The sequence below is a fragment of the Argopecten irradians genome, chromosome 4 (genome assembly GCF_041381155.1).
Source record: "Argopecten irradians isolate NY chromosome 4, Ai_NY, whole genome shotgun sequence".
Lineage (NCBI taxonomy): Eukaryota > Metazoa > Mollusca > Bivalvia > Pectinida > Pectinidae > Argopecten > Argopecten irradians.
In genome coordinates this window covers 45282442-45296769 of record NC_091137.1, presented here as the reverse complement: position 1 = coordinate 45296769, position 14328 = coordinate 45282442, and the positions used below count along the sequence as shown (strand labels likewise).

Sequence of the window (14328 nt, the reverse complement as noted above, 5' to 3'; positions counted from 1 at the left end):
TTGGTAGAGAGTTCCAAAGTCTGACAGTTCGTTCAGTAAAATAGTTTTTCCTCAATGTTGATGTTGAATGTTGGGGGTAGAGCTTTCTTTTGGGTTTCCTCTAACACTATGTTTGTGGGGCCACATCTGACCATAAACTCATACAGTTACAGCAGTCTTTAACACATATTCAGAAATCATTTTGAACACTTCAATCATGTCCCCACGGTATGATAAACTGGACAATTTCATTTTTTTCAGCCTTTCCTCGTATGGCAATTTCTGTAGGCCGGGCCGGCATCTGGTGGCACGTCGTTGAACACTTTCTATAAGATCGATTTTTAGAATTTGAGACTCTAATTTCCAAAATTGGAATTAAAAACGTAAATGTAAAACGAGATTGATAATTTTACAATTCATCCTTATAAAAATATATTCTAGATATCATTTTCATTTCCCTTATGGATATGAAAACTGCAAGAGTGTTAGAAGGGAAGCAACTCGTATTAAAAATTATAGTTTTCCGTAATTCCGCAATCCGTTACCATTTCCTGTTTCGCAACCGGAAGTTGGTATTGGTATGGACGCATGATGGATGTCAAGATTATAATCAAAATTCTTTGCCTGTTTGCATGTCTACATCAAAGATTTGCTGAATGCAAAAAGGAGCATGATTCGGCATTTGATGCTGGACTTAATGATGCACCTAATTTCAAGGAATCAAAACCTGTCAAGTAAGAAAAAAATGGGAAGCAAATCCTTGACACGTCAGCTCCGAGTAGGCCTAACTTGTTACTCTACAGTACAGTACAGTAACGGTTGTAGGCCTGGCCTATAGTAATCCCTATTGAGATTCCTCCTCTAGACTCTTTTATATTCGGACGTTTGATAGATGTCTCTCGTCGAGAGATATCTATCAAACGTCTGAATATGAAAGAGTCTAGATGAGGAATCTCAATAGGGATTAGGCCTACAAGTACCTGTATAACCTACATGTTAGGCCTAGTAAATACATGTAGACCTAATTCCTGCAAAATGTCCCTGAATCTTTAATGTGTACAACAGGTCATATGTAATGTGAATCATGCACGGCATAGAAAGAGTGAAGCTCTATTTGTTTAGGCCTAATTTTTGAAATCTTTTTCAAGTAGACCTAAAACAAATGGACTTTTAACGCAGTCTGGACCATTTTCGTTTATTCGGTTCAACCGTTCGTTAAAGTCAACCTGTAGTTCTTGATGCAGGCCTTTGATTTTACTGATCGTTTCATTTTTACTTTTTTTTCAATAGCTCTTTATGAATATGTAAATATGTTCATTGTTTATGCATTTAGCTCATTATTCAAAACACTTACAGTATTCCTTTCCATTACATGTATGTAATCAGAAAAACGAAATGAAAACAAGAAAAAGTAGTTCATAAGCAACAAGAGGGAAATTGGATTGAGATTAAGCTGTGCATAAAAATGTCACAGATGTTAGAGCTGGTGTCAGTGTCATTAAATATCGGACAAGTCAAGAAAACTTTCATATTTTTGCGAATAAGAATGAATTTAACTGTTAGATAGATTTGTTAATAACAAAAATCCAAATGGGTAGCGCGAGTTCCCATAATACTACACAAACTTGTGAGTCTTTCACATGTGATTCACAACATTATGTGTCTCAATTTAAAGAATAAAATTATGTGCATATTTTCTGTGACAGATTTATGTGCCATGGGTAAAATAAAAAGAGTTTTTTTTCCCTCTACATTGTTTGTTGTTCCCATGTAAGCACCCCCTGTTTTACAATCGAAAAAAAAACAAAAAAACTCTTCAGCTAGGGCGCTACCATCCACGATACTCCAGGGGTTCCGATCACTTACGATCTCTACACCCCTGGACTATTTCATAGTAAAACTGGAGGCAACAGAACAGAACAGGTAATTTAGTCCTTTGATGTACATCAAAAGAACCGTATAGCGGTACACTGTGGTTGACTATGTGGCTTTGAAGTTGGGCGTCGCTCTCTCTGTAGTCTTCAAAGGAAATCTTTGCTGGTCTGTGATTGGTCAAATATTTTCAGCTGAGCTGCCTTCAATTTCACTATGAGATAGTCCAGGGTTGTAGAGATCGTAAGTGATCGGAACCCCTGGAATATCGAGGATGGGGCGCTACAATTACGGTGAATGCATGTTTTTTTCCTGTTTTAAGGTACCTGTTATACAATGTAAATCCTGGCGAGGGATTTAACTTGAGGAGAGATGTGTATATTCGGGTTGCCAACCTTGTGAAACTTTTGAATGATGATGAACCATGGGCATTAGTACTGCCACCATGGGGAAGAATCTACCACTGGCAAACAAGGGAGATAAGTCAGGTCAAACTGCCCTGGTCTCTGTTCTTTGATCTTGACAGTCTGAGGAGGCACATTCCTGTTCTGGAGTTTGAAGAGTTTCTTGCAGGTAAAGTAAATATGGAGTTTTGATTGTAGTTCTAATTAAAAGCTAATTAACTAAGAACATGTAATTGCGTTCAATCCAGTAAATGCCCATGTCCCTACATGTGTATGAGCTCCCTCTTCCCTTTTCAAGACCTTAAGTTTACATACTGTAAATGCCAAAATGGAAATATTAATATAATAATGCAGTTAAATATACTTTCATTTCATTTCTTTTGCAAAATAGTTGTGACTTACTTGATGCAAAAACAAAAACAAAATAATGGTATTTATTTAAGTTAGAATTTGAAGCCCTCAAATTTTTCAATGTCCGTGGTGCTCATTTGGTCAAATATGGTATACAAAAAATATATGTACAATGTATTGTCATTAAAAATTAAAACTAGTAATGATGCAAATGTTTTTCCCTCTTTTCTGATTCAGCCATTTCAGGGTGGGGAATCACGTGGCTCAAAATGATATGTTTCACTGAAAGAAGGCGAAAATCCCTCCACTTCAGGCATATATATTTTCTGTAGAACAGCTTATGTTATCATTCAATCCTCATGATTAATAGCCTAAAACCATCTGTGCATTGGTATTTATTTAACTTTGACTCTCGTGTACGAAATCAAGCCTGAAGTGGAAGGATTTCGCCATCTTTCCGTGAAACATATCATTTTGAGTCACGTGATTCGATCCCACCCTGTATTTAAATATAATGCTATGTATCTGAACCTCTATATCACAGTGAGTAAGGAGCCAGTGATCGATGAGGTCTACTATCTTCAGCGTTACAAAGAAGGCTGGAAAACTTGGGCAGAGAAAATGGACATTCGGGATTGTTTGGAGAAGCATGGCTACACCAAGGTCAGTTCTGTGATCAAAATCAGTCTGCTACTCTGCTATTTAAAACATATATAATGGAACCAAAAAATCTGAAATGTTGAATATATGTATTTGACTTATATGATGCATTACATTGTGTAACACATTATACATTTTCACATTAAAAATTGTTTCATTATAATATCAGAAATTTTATTTAGTCTGCTCATGGTTTTTTTAAAACAACAATTCATTGATTGATTTTGAATGAAGTTGGCTTAAATGATACTTATTTCAATATATATTGTCTGTCCTGAAGTCTGTTCCAAACAAAATCATTATTCAAATTATTAAAAACTATGAAGATAATATAATTTGTATTAGAATGAATGTACAATATTATGTCATTCATAGTTAACTTTCAGAGTGAATCAGATCAGACAAAATCATGGAGAATTAGCCCATGTACCCCTGAAATTCCGTAATGGACTGGTCAAATCTTTGATTTAGAAGAAACTAAATGTGTTTTCAGGGGTGAATAAATTCATAAACTCTATTTTGTCTTCAGGGTAAAGACAATCATTGGCACCACTGGTTCTTTGGTTATGGCGATGAAGTTTACGCCAAAAAGTTTGAATGTATGTCGTACATGGGGCACGCTGGATTTATCAAACCCTTCCTGATGCACAACACCTCAGACAGCAGGTAAGCTTTATCAGGTGTAGTACACTGATGATTTAATCCTGATACAACATCTGTTTCACGCTTCCAAGCTCAAGAATGAAAAAGATGTATGAGTCAAAGTTTGTGTTATGAGTACCATCCTTTCCTGCTTGGTGTTATTACTTGCATTTTTGATTTTTTTTTTTTTTTTCAAAAGAATGAATATTATTTGTTTAACTGAAATCCGAACCGACAGGGGACATTGTTAAGAATTCTTCCTTGAAGAATCAGAAGAATCATGAAGCCTTGAAGAATCATGGTTTGGTCTGACATTTTTTCGGCGTACAGCCATGTAGTCCCTCGGCCTGTTTCTCTATGTGAGGACCCTATAGATCCTTGTAAGCTTTTTGTTCTATTGATATACAATAATGTACAGGTACTGTTACACTACTGACCTTCAATCCTGTAGATATATATATACTGACATACAACTTCTTGTACCAGTTTTATACCCCAAGTATGTGCAATAAAGTTATAATGAATTCAGGAATCCGTCTGAAACAACAGTCAACCCACTTCTCCTCCTAAACTACAGAGAGATTTCAACAAAACTTAGTGACAATAATCCTTATTCATTGAAGATGTGTGTGATCTATATATTGGAATGTGATACAAAGAGTTATGCCCCTTTAGGGGAGGGGGTAGAAGTTGCCCTCGTCCTCCTGAACGACAGTTCTACTTCAGTCTTAATCTGGATTATCTTTTATTATTTATTTTTATCTTCATTGTTTTCTTTGATCTGCTTTCCCCTCTCATTTTCATTGTCAAACATAGATTCTATCATCTATCAATTTCTGTTGCTATGCTTACCATTGGTAGTATTTCTTTTAATTAAACCATAATCATTACAATCCTAAAAAAAAATCAGACCACAAAATTTGGCCTCCATTAATTGTCCTGAATTTTGACACCTGGTTTTGGTATTTTGATACACCTAATTAAGGTTATACAGGTATCTTATTCTAAAAATTGGCTATATTGTTACTTAAACTTACAATTGTGGTTACTGACCAATCCGTTGTAGGTCAGTGATGCTGGACAGAGCAGAAACACTTTTACATGACCATTTTGGACAAAAACGTAGCTGGGAAGTAAGTTGGGTGCCTGGTGAATTCTTGTGTCTGCTAGCGTATGCACTTCTGATCCCTCCATTGCCATAAGACAGAGTCTATGCTTGCTAAAATGCATGAAATTAACATACCCGGAACTGTGATTAAATGATATCAGCAGGCACAAGTCCATTGCTCTTGTAAGGGCTTTTTCTAATGGTATATTAATTCAGAATAAGCTGCAATAGTAAACAAGCTATCTGAGAGCTTTTTTTAAGACTGCAATGTTGCAATACATTTAGGTACATTATGGACTTAAACAATATCTTTCTCTTTTAGGGTTAAATTTGTATTTAGCAAGCGGCACTAAAGTTTCTAGAAAAATGATGGCATGTTTATGCTCTCCGCTTTTATTTTTCTTCATTACGGTAACATAAACTATATTTATCAATTTAAAATTGAATTCAAGCAAACAGAGAAACTTTTAAAACACATTAAGCATCCAACGCTTTGTGACACCTTTAATGATAAGATGGTAATTACCTACATTTGTAAACCTACGCCATTGGTCACTTTTATAATTAAGGTTAAGGTCACACAACAAAGGATATTGGTCATAACTGTGTAAATGGTGGAGGTCACAAAATCTCATTTAGTTGACAAACATTATATAAAGAATGCAGGTCATAGATAACCTTTGGCAAGTACAGATTCATACCTTTAACGAAGATTACCTCACGAGTAAGGTAACACCTGTAAATATTAGTCACATTTGTAAATCAAATGTACTAATTTAAATTGGTCATACTTCTGTCAGCAACATCATTGTGTCAGAAACATCACTGTCAGTCCGTCACATCTGTAATTGAGATGAAGGCTGTCTATATACATATGATAGTGGTTACATGCACTTTAAGTAATACATGTATTAAGGTCACACCTCTTATTATCAGCTTATTGTCACACCTGTAATTAAGGTAAAGTTAACTCCTGTTAATTTACAATAAAATTAAAATTTAAAAAGTGTAGGCTCAAATCCAAAATAGTTCAGATGGTACAACATTACATCTCACTCCGTAAAGAGATGGAGGTCATTCACACCCGAAAGCTTAGTGAAGTGGACATTACTGTGAATTATCTTTCTTTTGAGGTCATACCTTTAGATGGAGGTCATGCACGGCTGAAAGCTAAAATGAAGTGGACATTCCTATTAATTAGATTTCTTTGGAGGTCATACCTGTAGATGGAGGTCATGTACACCTGAAATCTTAAAGAAGTGGACATTACTGTGAATTATCTTTATTTTGAGGTCATACCTTTAGATGGAGGTCATGCACACCTGAAAGTTTAAGGAAGTGTACATTAAATTCCTGTAAATTAGATTTCTTTGGAGGTCATACTTGTAAAAATAGGTGGATACAACTGCAATTGATATGGAATATCTTACTTGTAAACATAGGCTTGTTGTCACACTTATAAACATAGACTACATTTATTTGTCACATTACTAGTAAACATAGTCTAGTTTTCCCACCTGAAATTAATGAATGTAGCTTGAAACAAAAGCTAGTATATAGTCTTTCACAATTGATATTTAGTTTAGGTCACATTTATAAATTATATTAGGCTAGTTGTCTCACTTGTTAAAAAAAGGTAGTTATATAAGGCTAGTTGTCTCACTTGTTAAAAAAAGATAGTTATATTAGGCTAGTTGTCTCACTTGTTAAAAAAAGGTAGTGGATCACTTTTTACTAGGCCACAGGTACTAAAGAGGCTAGAGATTACACCTGAGCTAGTTTTATAACGAGCTTCACACCTGCCAATAACTAACCTTTCCTATCTTCAGATCTGTTTTCCTGGACAGGGCTGAGTCGCTTATCCATGGACAGTACAGTGAGTGGTCTCCCCTTTACTGGAGTGTAAGTCTCACATATTCTACGCGAGTTAAATTCCGGAATAGGATTGAATTACTGTAATGAGTAAATGTCCAGTTGTCTTTTTTTTAATCCTACAGTAAAAAACTCTGTGTATAAAGACTACCTGCTTGATAAGACCATTTTTTGAGGTCTTCAGTGTTTATTTCAGCATAATTTGACTTGACTATTAAAGACCACTGTCCAATAAAAAGTACAACACATACATTTGTTTTCTTTACCTCTATGGTGGTCTTTATAGACAGGCTTGACTATACATGCATACTTTAAAACTCCTGTACAAATAATTAAGATTTTTCCCAATATCACGGCATTTTATCGATCCAACTTTAGCTTATTGCATCAATTTTTCATATTAAATTAATTATGTAATTTTGTCTTTTGAATGAAGTGTCTTTGCATGTGCTTAATTTTCAAATGATTTATTTTGGTTTTGTTTCAATACTTTTTTGTTTTGATTTTTTTTTTTTTTTTTGCTAATCCACCCTATTCAACATCAGTGGCAATTAATCTCTTTAAATATCACGCCTGATGGATTGTATACACAGTACAAATAATTGATCACCACTGTCACTGTGCCATAGCGACCTAAGATTTCAAATATTACCCTGCTTTACAATGATAACACTTTGCTAATGCAACTAACATTGCTATGCTTTTGCTATATCGTTTCAAATGTTGCTAAATTGATGTTATTTGCCATTCACTTTGCTAACCGCTTTCAATTTTCAAAATACATCATTCTTCAAATTGTATAATGTTTTAATCAATTTACTAACAGAATGTTATGTATGGTAATTTATGTGTACAAGTTTTAAGAAATAATACTAATATCTGATTTATAGTTAAAGTTACATCAATACGTTAATTAACCACTTTCATTTAATTGCTACATGTACTTTGTATATTTCTGTTTTCTGTTAAAAATCACTGTTCATATTGAATAATACTTTAATCAATTTACTGACACAATGTTATGTATGGTAATTTATTTATATGGAAGCTTCAGGTGATGATATCTGATTAAATCTTAACAAGTTGTGTTTCTGTGAATTAATTTAAATTTATTTTTATTTATCAACTACGAAAAAGAAAAATATATTATAATTATATATCTGCAGGAAGCAAACTTTTAACCCTGTTTATTCTTTTAAAGACATTTGAACTAATACATTGAATATTTAATTTGATCATTTATTTGATAATATTTGCAAAAAATATTGCTTCATAACAATTTGCTTGAAATGCATGTACATGTATTCCGTCTTTTGCATATTATCAAGTTACCTCCCTTGTGGATAAGTAATGATTGTGACATCATGGTTTTGTGAGTGAAATTCCTCTTGCTTTTGCTGTAAAATATGACGTAATGCTCACATACAAACATATGACATTATAAACAAGATTAACCTGCAAAGGGCAGATAACTCTTTAATACATAAAGGCGGAATACATGTAACATTGTTTAAGGAGCTCAGTGTTTAGATGTTGGATATGTTTTATAGGGCAGAAGAAGTATGGTTTATGCCAAACACCTGAGGGACATTGGAGACAACTTCAGGGAGAAATATCTTGGATCCACCGACAAAAAGGATAAAACCGAGCTAGATGATTGGACGAAAATGAATGTAATGTCACCATGTATATATCAGTCACATATTTGATTTGATACTCTTATTTACCTGATACCTTAATCATAATCTAGATAATATGCAGACTTTCTGAAAAAAAAGACTCAAAGATATAATTGGGCTTGAATATAAGGTAGCATGGTGCAGAGACATAAGCATAACTTTTATGAATGTCTGTTCTTTATGTAATGTAACATGTACATAATGCATGGCAACTGGCTATTTAAACAATTTTGATATTTTAAAACGCTGGTCACTGACTTATAAATTATCTCAATCGCTCTGATTTTTTCTTCTACTGTATTTGCCATGTTTTACAATGGTATCGAAAATTTTTTTTCCCATTTTCAGAAAAAACATGGAGATGCCAAAGGCGGTCCATATTTAGCTATACATCTACGTAGAAAAGACTACTTGTATGCCCACGGGAATGAGATACCAAGTATACAACACGTTCCTGGGAAAGTCAAACCTATACTGAAAAAACACAAACTCAAGAAAATATTTGTTGCTACAGATGCACCAGATGAAGGTGATTACAGTTTTAAAATGAGTCTTCATTGGAATTTGAAATGGAAGTTGGAGTAATTGTAGGATTTGTCACTGTGACCACCATGCGAATGTCCACAAAGGACAGTTTATGCAATGCTAGAATTAGACATGCTTTCTTATATTTCAGTTCTGTTGTACAATTTTAAAATTTATCTTAACAAGCATTTCAGTTTATATTTAATTTGGAAATTAACTGATAGAAAACATCGGAAGATGCAATAGGTTTTTTGGCAGTGACCTGCAGGCAAATGTTCAGCGAGGACACTTTGTGTAATGCTAAAAATAGCTGCTATACACTTCTGATTGTATTATACATAATAGCTCTCTGTGGCATAACCAGTCAACCATAATCTGCAATACAAAGATGTATTCACTGCTTCATTGTATATATTAAAGCTGACTTTTTTTTTTTACATTTTATTTGATTCTTTACAGAGTTTGAGTACCTGAAACAGGAGTTTGGTGACAAGGTCAAAGTTTACCGTTTTAAACCCACTCCAGAGGAGCATGAGAAGTATAAAGATGGGGGGGTGGCTATCATTGACCAATGGATCTGTGCACATGCTCGGTAAGTCGATCCTGTTTTGTTTTTAAACAGCTTTCCTTTGTTGATGACCATGTCTGTTGGTCACATTTTTGCAACACCTTTGTGGTATTGTTGATTTTTCAATGGTGTCTCTCTAAGATGATACATGCATTTTACATATTGAGTAATAAAAGTTGATGTACATGTGGATTTATCTCTTTCTCTCCATTATTCTGTGGATTTCTCTCTCCATTATTCTCTCTGTATAATCCATGGGTATTAATGCATTTGCAGCCAGACAAAGCCTTTCAGGAACAACTTACATAATAAAACCGATATGTATTGTGCTTTACTCGTAGTACACATGTGGCCATAGCTTGATAGAATGAAACTTGTAGTATGTTAGGATATGCTGAGTACTAAAATAATATTTCTTTAACCTTGATCCAATGATCAAAGGTAAACTAGTTTGATTAACTTACTTCAAACATTAATTTTGCTCAGATGATGGTAACTGTCTGATGCTTTTTTTTAATAACTAATTTCTAATGTCTTAATTAAGCAATAAATATAATGTGAAACCCTTTTATGTTTTGAATGTTTTTTTTTATTTTCCAGGTTTTTCATTGGAAGTTATGTGTCTACATTTTCATTTCGAATTCAAGAAGAACGAGAAATTTTAGGATTCGAACCAGAAATGACTTTCAATAGACTCTGTAATGACGACAGTGAAACGTGTGAGCAGCCTTCAAAATGGACTATCAAATACTGATATGTGTGCTGGAAAATCTTGGTTTACCATCAATGGACAGCTCAATTATTATTAATAATGATCATTTTGTATACCAAAAAAATCATGAACCTCTGCCTAAAATACATTTCAATGCTGTTCATGTATGAAAAATACATTCAATTAGTTTATTCTCATAGCAGTTACATGGTTTATAATGAATTATCCACTGTGAAACTCGTTTGCATGGAATATTAAATTGGGCTCTATTAATACTTAAAGATGCTCCACCGCCGACAGAGCATAAATGATATTAATCACTTGTACAATAATTGGTGTATAATTGTGTATAAATATGTCTAATTAACACAAAAAATAAAAAACATAAAATAATTTGTTTTGCCTTTGGTGCATGCGCAATCAGTACTTAATTCCATATAGGATATAGTTCCATGGATTTTTTTCAGGATGCAATTAATTATTTTTTGTAACTTTAACTTGAAGTAAAATTAGAAGCTCAAACTTTTCAATGGTGGTAATGGTGTAAAGTAAGTAACTTTTGTAACTGAAGAAAAATACTAAATTGTCTGCTCGTGTATTTGATAGTGAAAAAATATCATTTGTCAGCAGTGAAGCATCTTTGAAGAGAAAATTGATTTGCATTTAAATTTGAGGAACTTTATGTATTGGAATAGATTGTTATTTTTAAAAAATGCAGATAAATTGAAAGTTTTAAATGATAACAGGGTATGTGGTTATCTTAGACAACTAAAACCTGCAACATAGGGTATATGTAAATTATGTAAAAAAAACAACTAATCCATTCATTTTTGTCATTTTTCTATGCAGTTTAATATTATGTTGTATATGTTAAATGTTTATTTAACCAAAGATTTTATTTATTTACATTTGTGTTTTTAACCAGATATATATATCTCATTACCCAGGTAGTGTTCTGACAGTTCATTCTTTGCATGTTTCATTATGATTGTCCATTGAATCAGGGCCTCATTGAAATATACATTGTATTTAGAAATTGAAATACATGTATTTTTAAAGAAGAAAATTAAGAAGTAAATTACAAACATACATTACTACTGTAAGCATACATATTTTAGTGCTTTTTGCACCAAGTCTGTATGTTTTTTGCTAAATTATATGATTGCGCTGATCTGTATTCCACACATAATCATCAGTAAAGCTATTAATGCAATTTATAGCGCTATCTTGTTAAATATGCTAAATACCGTATTTTCCGAACAATGCTTTTTTTCAGTTTTTGTATACACAAAAGTCGACTGGTAAATAAGTCGCACCGAAAAGTTAGGCCCATGTACCCACGTAACCATCTGTGTATACGATTGATCTCTAATGAAGTATGATAATGGTATATTTTCATGATATTACATAGAACTGGAACCATAAGTTATTGAGAAATGGATTTATGCCTTTATCTATAATTTTTAACACATATTTTTATTTTTTTATTTTTTTTTTGATTTTTTTTTTGAGTGTAGAGTTTTGAGCTTGAAGTTTTGTCAATTTGTATTTTAAACAGTTTAGTCACTTCTGCCAGTCTTCTAGAAAAGAAATGCATTTCCTTCATGAAAATTTTAGTTTTCTATTAGGTATTCTTTCTGTGCATTGAATCTATAAACTGAGTGTTGTACGTTTAATATGTTAAAAGTGCTATTTGCTGAATTTCTTACTTTTTGTAAATATAATTTTGATCTGGTATTTTTCGATGTTTTGAGTTATGCAGGAAAACTAGAAGTTGTGATCTGGGTCCATAAATAATATTGAAAATAGTGCCATTTGTGCTAAAGATTAACAACTGTTATAGATGTATCAGAAACACACATAACATTATGTATATGTTTCTGCATGGCTATATGTACCAATATATTAAAAAAAATCTATTAAATTAATTAATATAATACAATCATGTGAAGCAATTAAGTCATCTGTTTCCACACGAAATGAATTGTAAATCAAAAAAAATATGTTAAAAGAGAAACAAAGAAAGCACAAAGTGCGAACAAGTTGACTATTACATATGTTTTTATTTAAATGAATTTGATAAATTATGATAATATTAATTACATGGCTCATAATAAAGTTGACAATGTGTGTATTATTGAATTTTATTGAATGTTTGCTGATTGTGTTTTTGAACTTGTGTATATATAAATAAGTGTTTATTTTATCAGTAATGGTCAAAGGGAAGTAACTCTCGTAGATTTAAAAAAAAAAAAAGCATTTTCAAAATGTTATTATTAGTATTTCAAAAAGTCAAGTCTGCAAGGACAACCGACATTACTTTCACCTATAGCAAAGTTATTAGTGCTGGAGTAATTTTGCTACACCTGTATTTCTGTCATTAAATATATCAATATATTAATTATTTTTATGAAAGAATCAAATGTGTATTGTACATATTAACATTCATAAGTGTCCTACGTTTGAAAGGGTATGAACTTGTATAAATGCAAAGAATATTTATTGCCTTTTATAGCCAATAATAATGCCTGTATTTAAATCATATGGAAATTCGAAATATATTGGTGTTCAGTAGTTTGTATTTCACCCTGATCAGATCTTTTATTTTGCAATAGAGAAATCTTCCTTTAAATTTTAATCATTCACCCCTGAAAATTCATAATGAACTCTTCCAGCCTTTGAGGCCGGAGAGTTCAAATGTGTCTTCAGGGATGAATGAGTTAAACAGGAACCAGTTTGCATTTCATCATTCAAAGAGTTCTATTAGATTAAGTATATTATGTGTACATACACTGTATATCCCATTTATGAAGACTTCATTATATTCATATCAATTCTTTTTAAAAGAAGCGAAAAAAGTATTTGTTTTTGCTGTGTTGACTAGATTTGTTTCTATTGCAGAATTTAAAATTTGAAGGTCATTAATTGTATCTTATAAGGACTAATGGAATGAAAAAATATATAATTTTAATGTTTAGGAAAAAATATACCTGCACCTTCATCAGCATGTTATAATAAAAGTTTCTTTTAGGAATAATTTATATTTTGTTTAAATATCAAAGAAAAAAATAAGAATGTGGAATGTGAATGGAATTGAATGTATGATTTGAGATAGCACATCATACAATGTGATGTTTTGATATGAAATATATATGTAAATGTTCTATGCAATATGAAGGTGTTTAGATGAAGGTGAGCGATAGTGTTTGACTTGTAGGGTGTTACATTGTTGTAGGTAACATCCACTTATGTAGGTTGATAGATGTTTTATGAATTGTCGCGTTAAAGGTTGAAAAGAGTTTATGTTATGTGTTATGATAAGTTTTCAGTGTTCACAAACAGTTTTTGAAAGAATAAATCACATTTTTGTGTTAATTTTAGTTATGGATATTCTTAATAAAAACCCAAATCAATACAAACAAAAAAACAACGAAATTCCTATACTCATGAACGGTAACCACAATACATGGCAGCTATAGTTCATATTTGTATAAGAATTGTTTTTCTATTTTGATGAACTCAAATGTAGATTCACTAACGTGTCGATATTAAATCATTATTGGCGGAGTTCCGTCCCCTGGCAAAGACACAAAAAACGTCAATCCGATCCACTCTGAGAAATTTCCGGTAATCTTCGGAAATATAACATTTCCGAAAATTGACGATAATTACTCCAAGATGAAAAGCGGTATATTAGTTTTATTTCCTGCTTAGTGTTCAAGATAAATTGAGTGGCGCGACAAGTTTGCCGATGTTAGTTTAATATGTGACCAGATGACATTCACACACTGCAACACGTGCACATTGCTTTGGCGGTAACGTTATTAAAAGGGCAAGAGTCGCATTATTACAAGGAGACACAACGCGATTATACCGCATCATCCCAAATCCTAGACATTCACTCATGCATTGTTTTTGTGGTATTCTTCACTGAGACAACATTATAAAAGTAAAAG

At 32.6% G+C, this 14328-nt stretch overlaps 1 protein-coding gene across 3 annotated transcripts; it reads left to right on the top strand.

Moving 5' to 3' along the window:
• The first annotated feature begins 545 nt into the window (after positions 1 to 545).
• LOC138321822 (GDP-fucose protein O-fucosyltransferase 2-like) lies at positions 546 to 13747 on the top strand. Of its 3 annotated transcripts, none has more exons than XM_069265805.1 (9): positions 546 to 713; positions 2174 to 2424; positions 3151 to 3269; positions 3796 to 3932; positions 6846 to 6918; positions 8439 to 8561; positions 8916 to 9096; positions 9552 to 9684; positions 10261 to 13747. In XM_069265805.1, exons 1-9 carry the CDS (start codon positions 568 to 570, stop codon positions 10412 to 10414), a joined length of 1317 nt encoding a protein of 438 aa, XP_069121906.1. In that variant the 5' UTR covers positions 546 to 567; the 3' UTR covers positions 10415 to 13747. The 3 variants fall into 3 exon arrangements, with proteins under 3 accessions (XP_069121906.1, XP_069121907.1, XP_069121908.1); XM_069265806.1 differs by lacking the exon at positions 6846 to 6918 and adding an exon at positions 4975 to 5041; XM_069265807.1 differs by lacking the exon at positions 10261 to 13747 and having other exon boundaries at positions 9552 to 9688.
• The last annotated feature ends 581 nt before the right edge of the window (positions 13748 to 14328 follow it).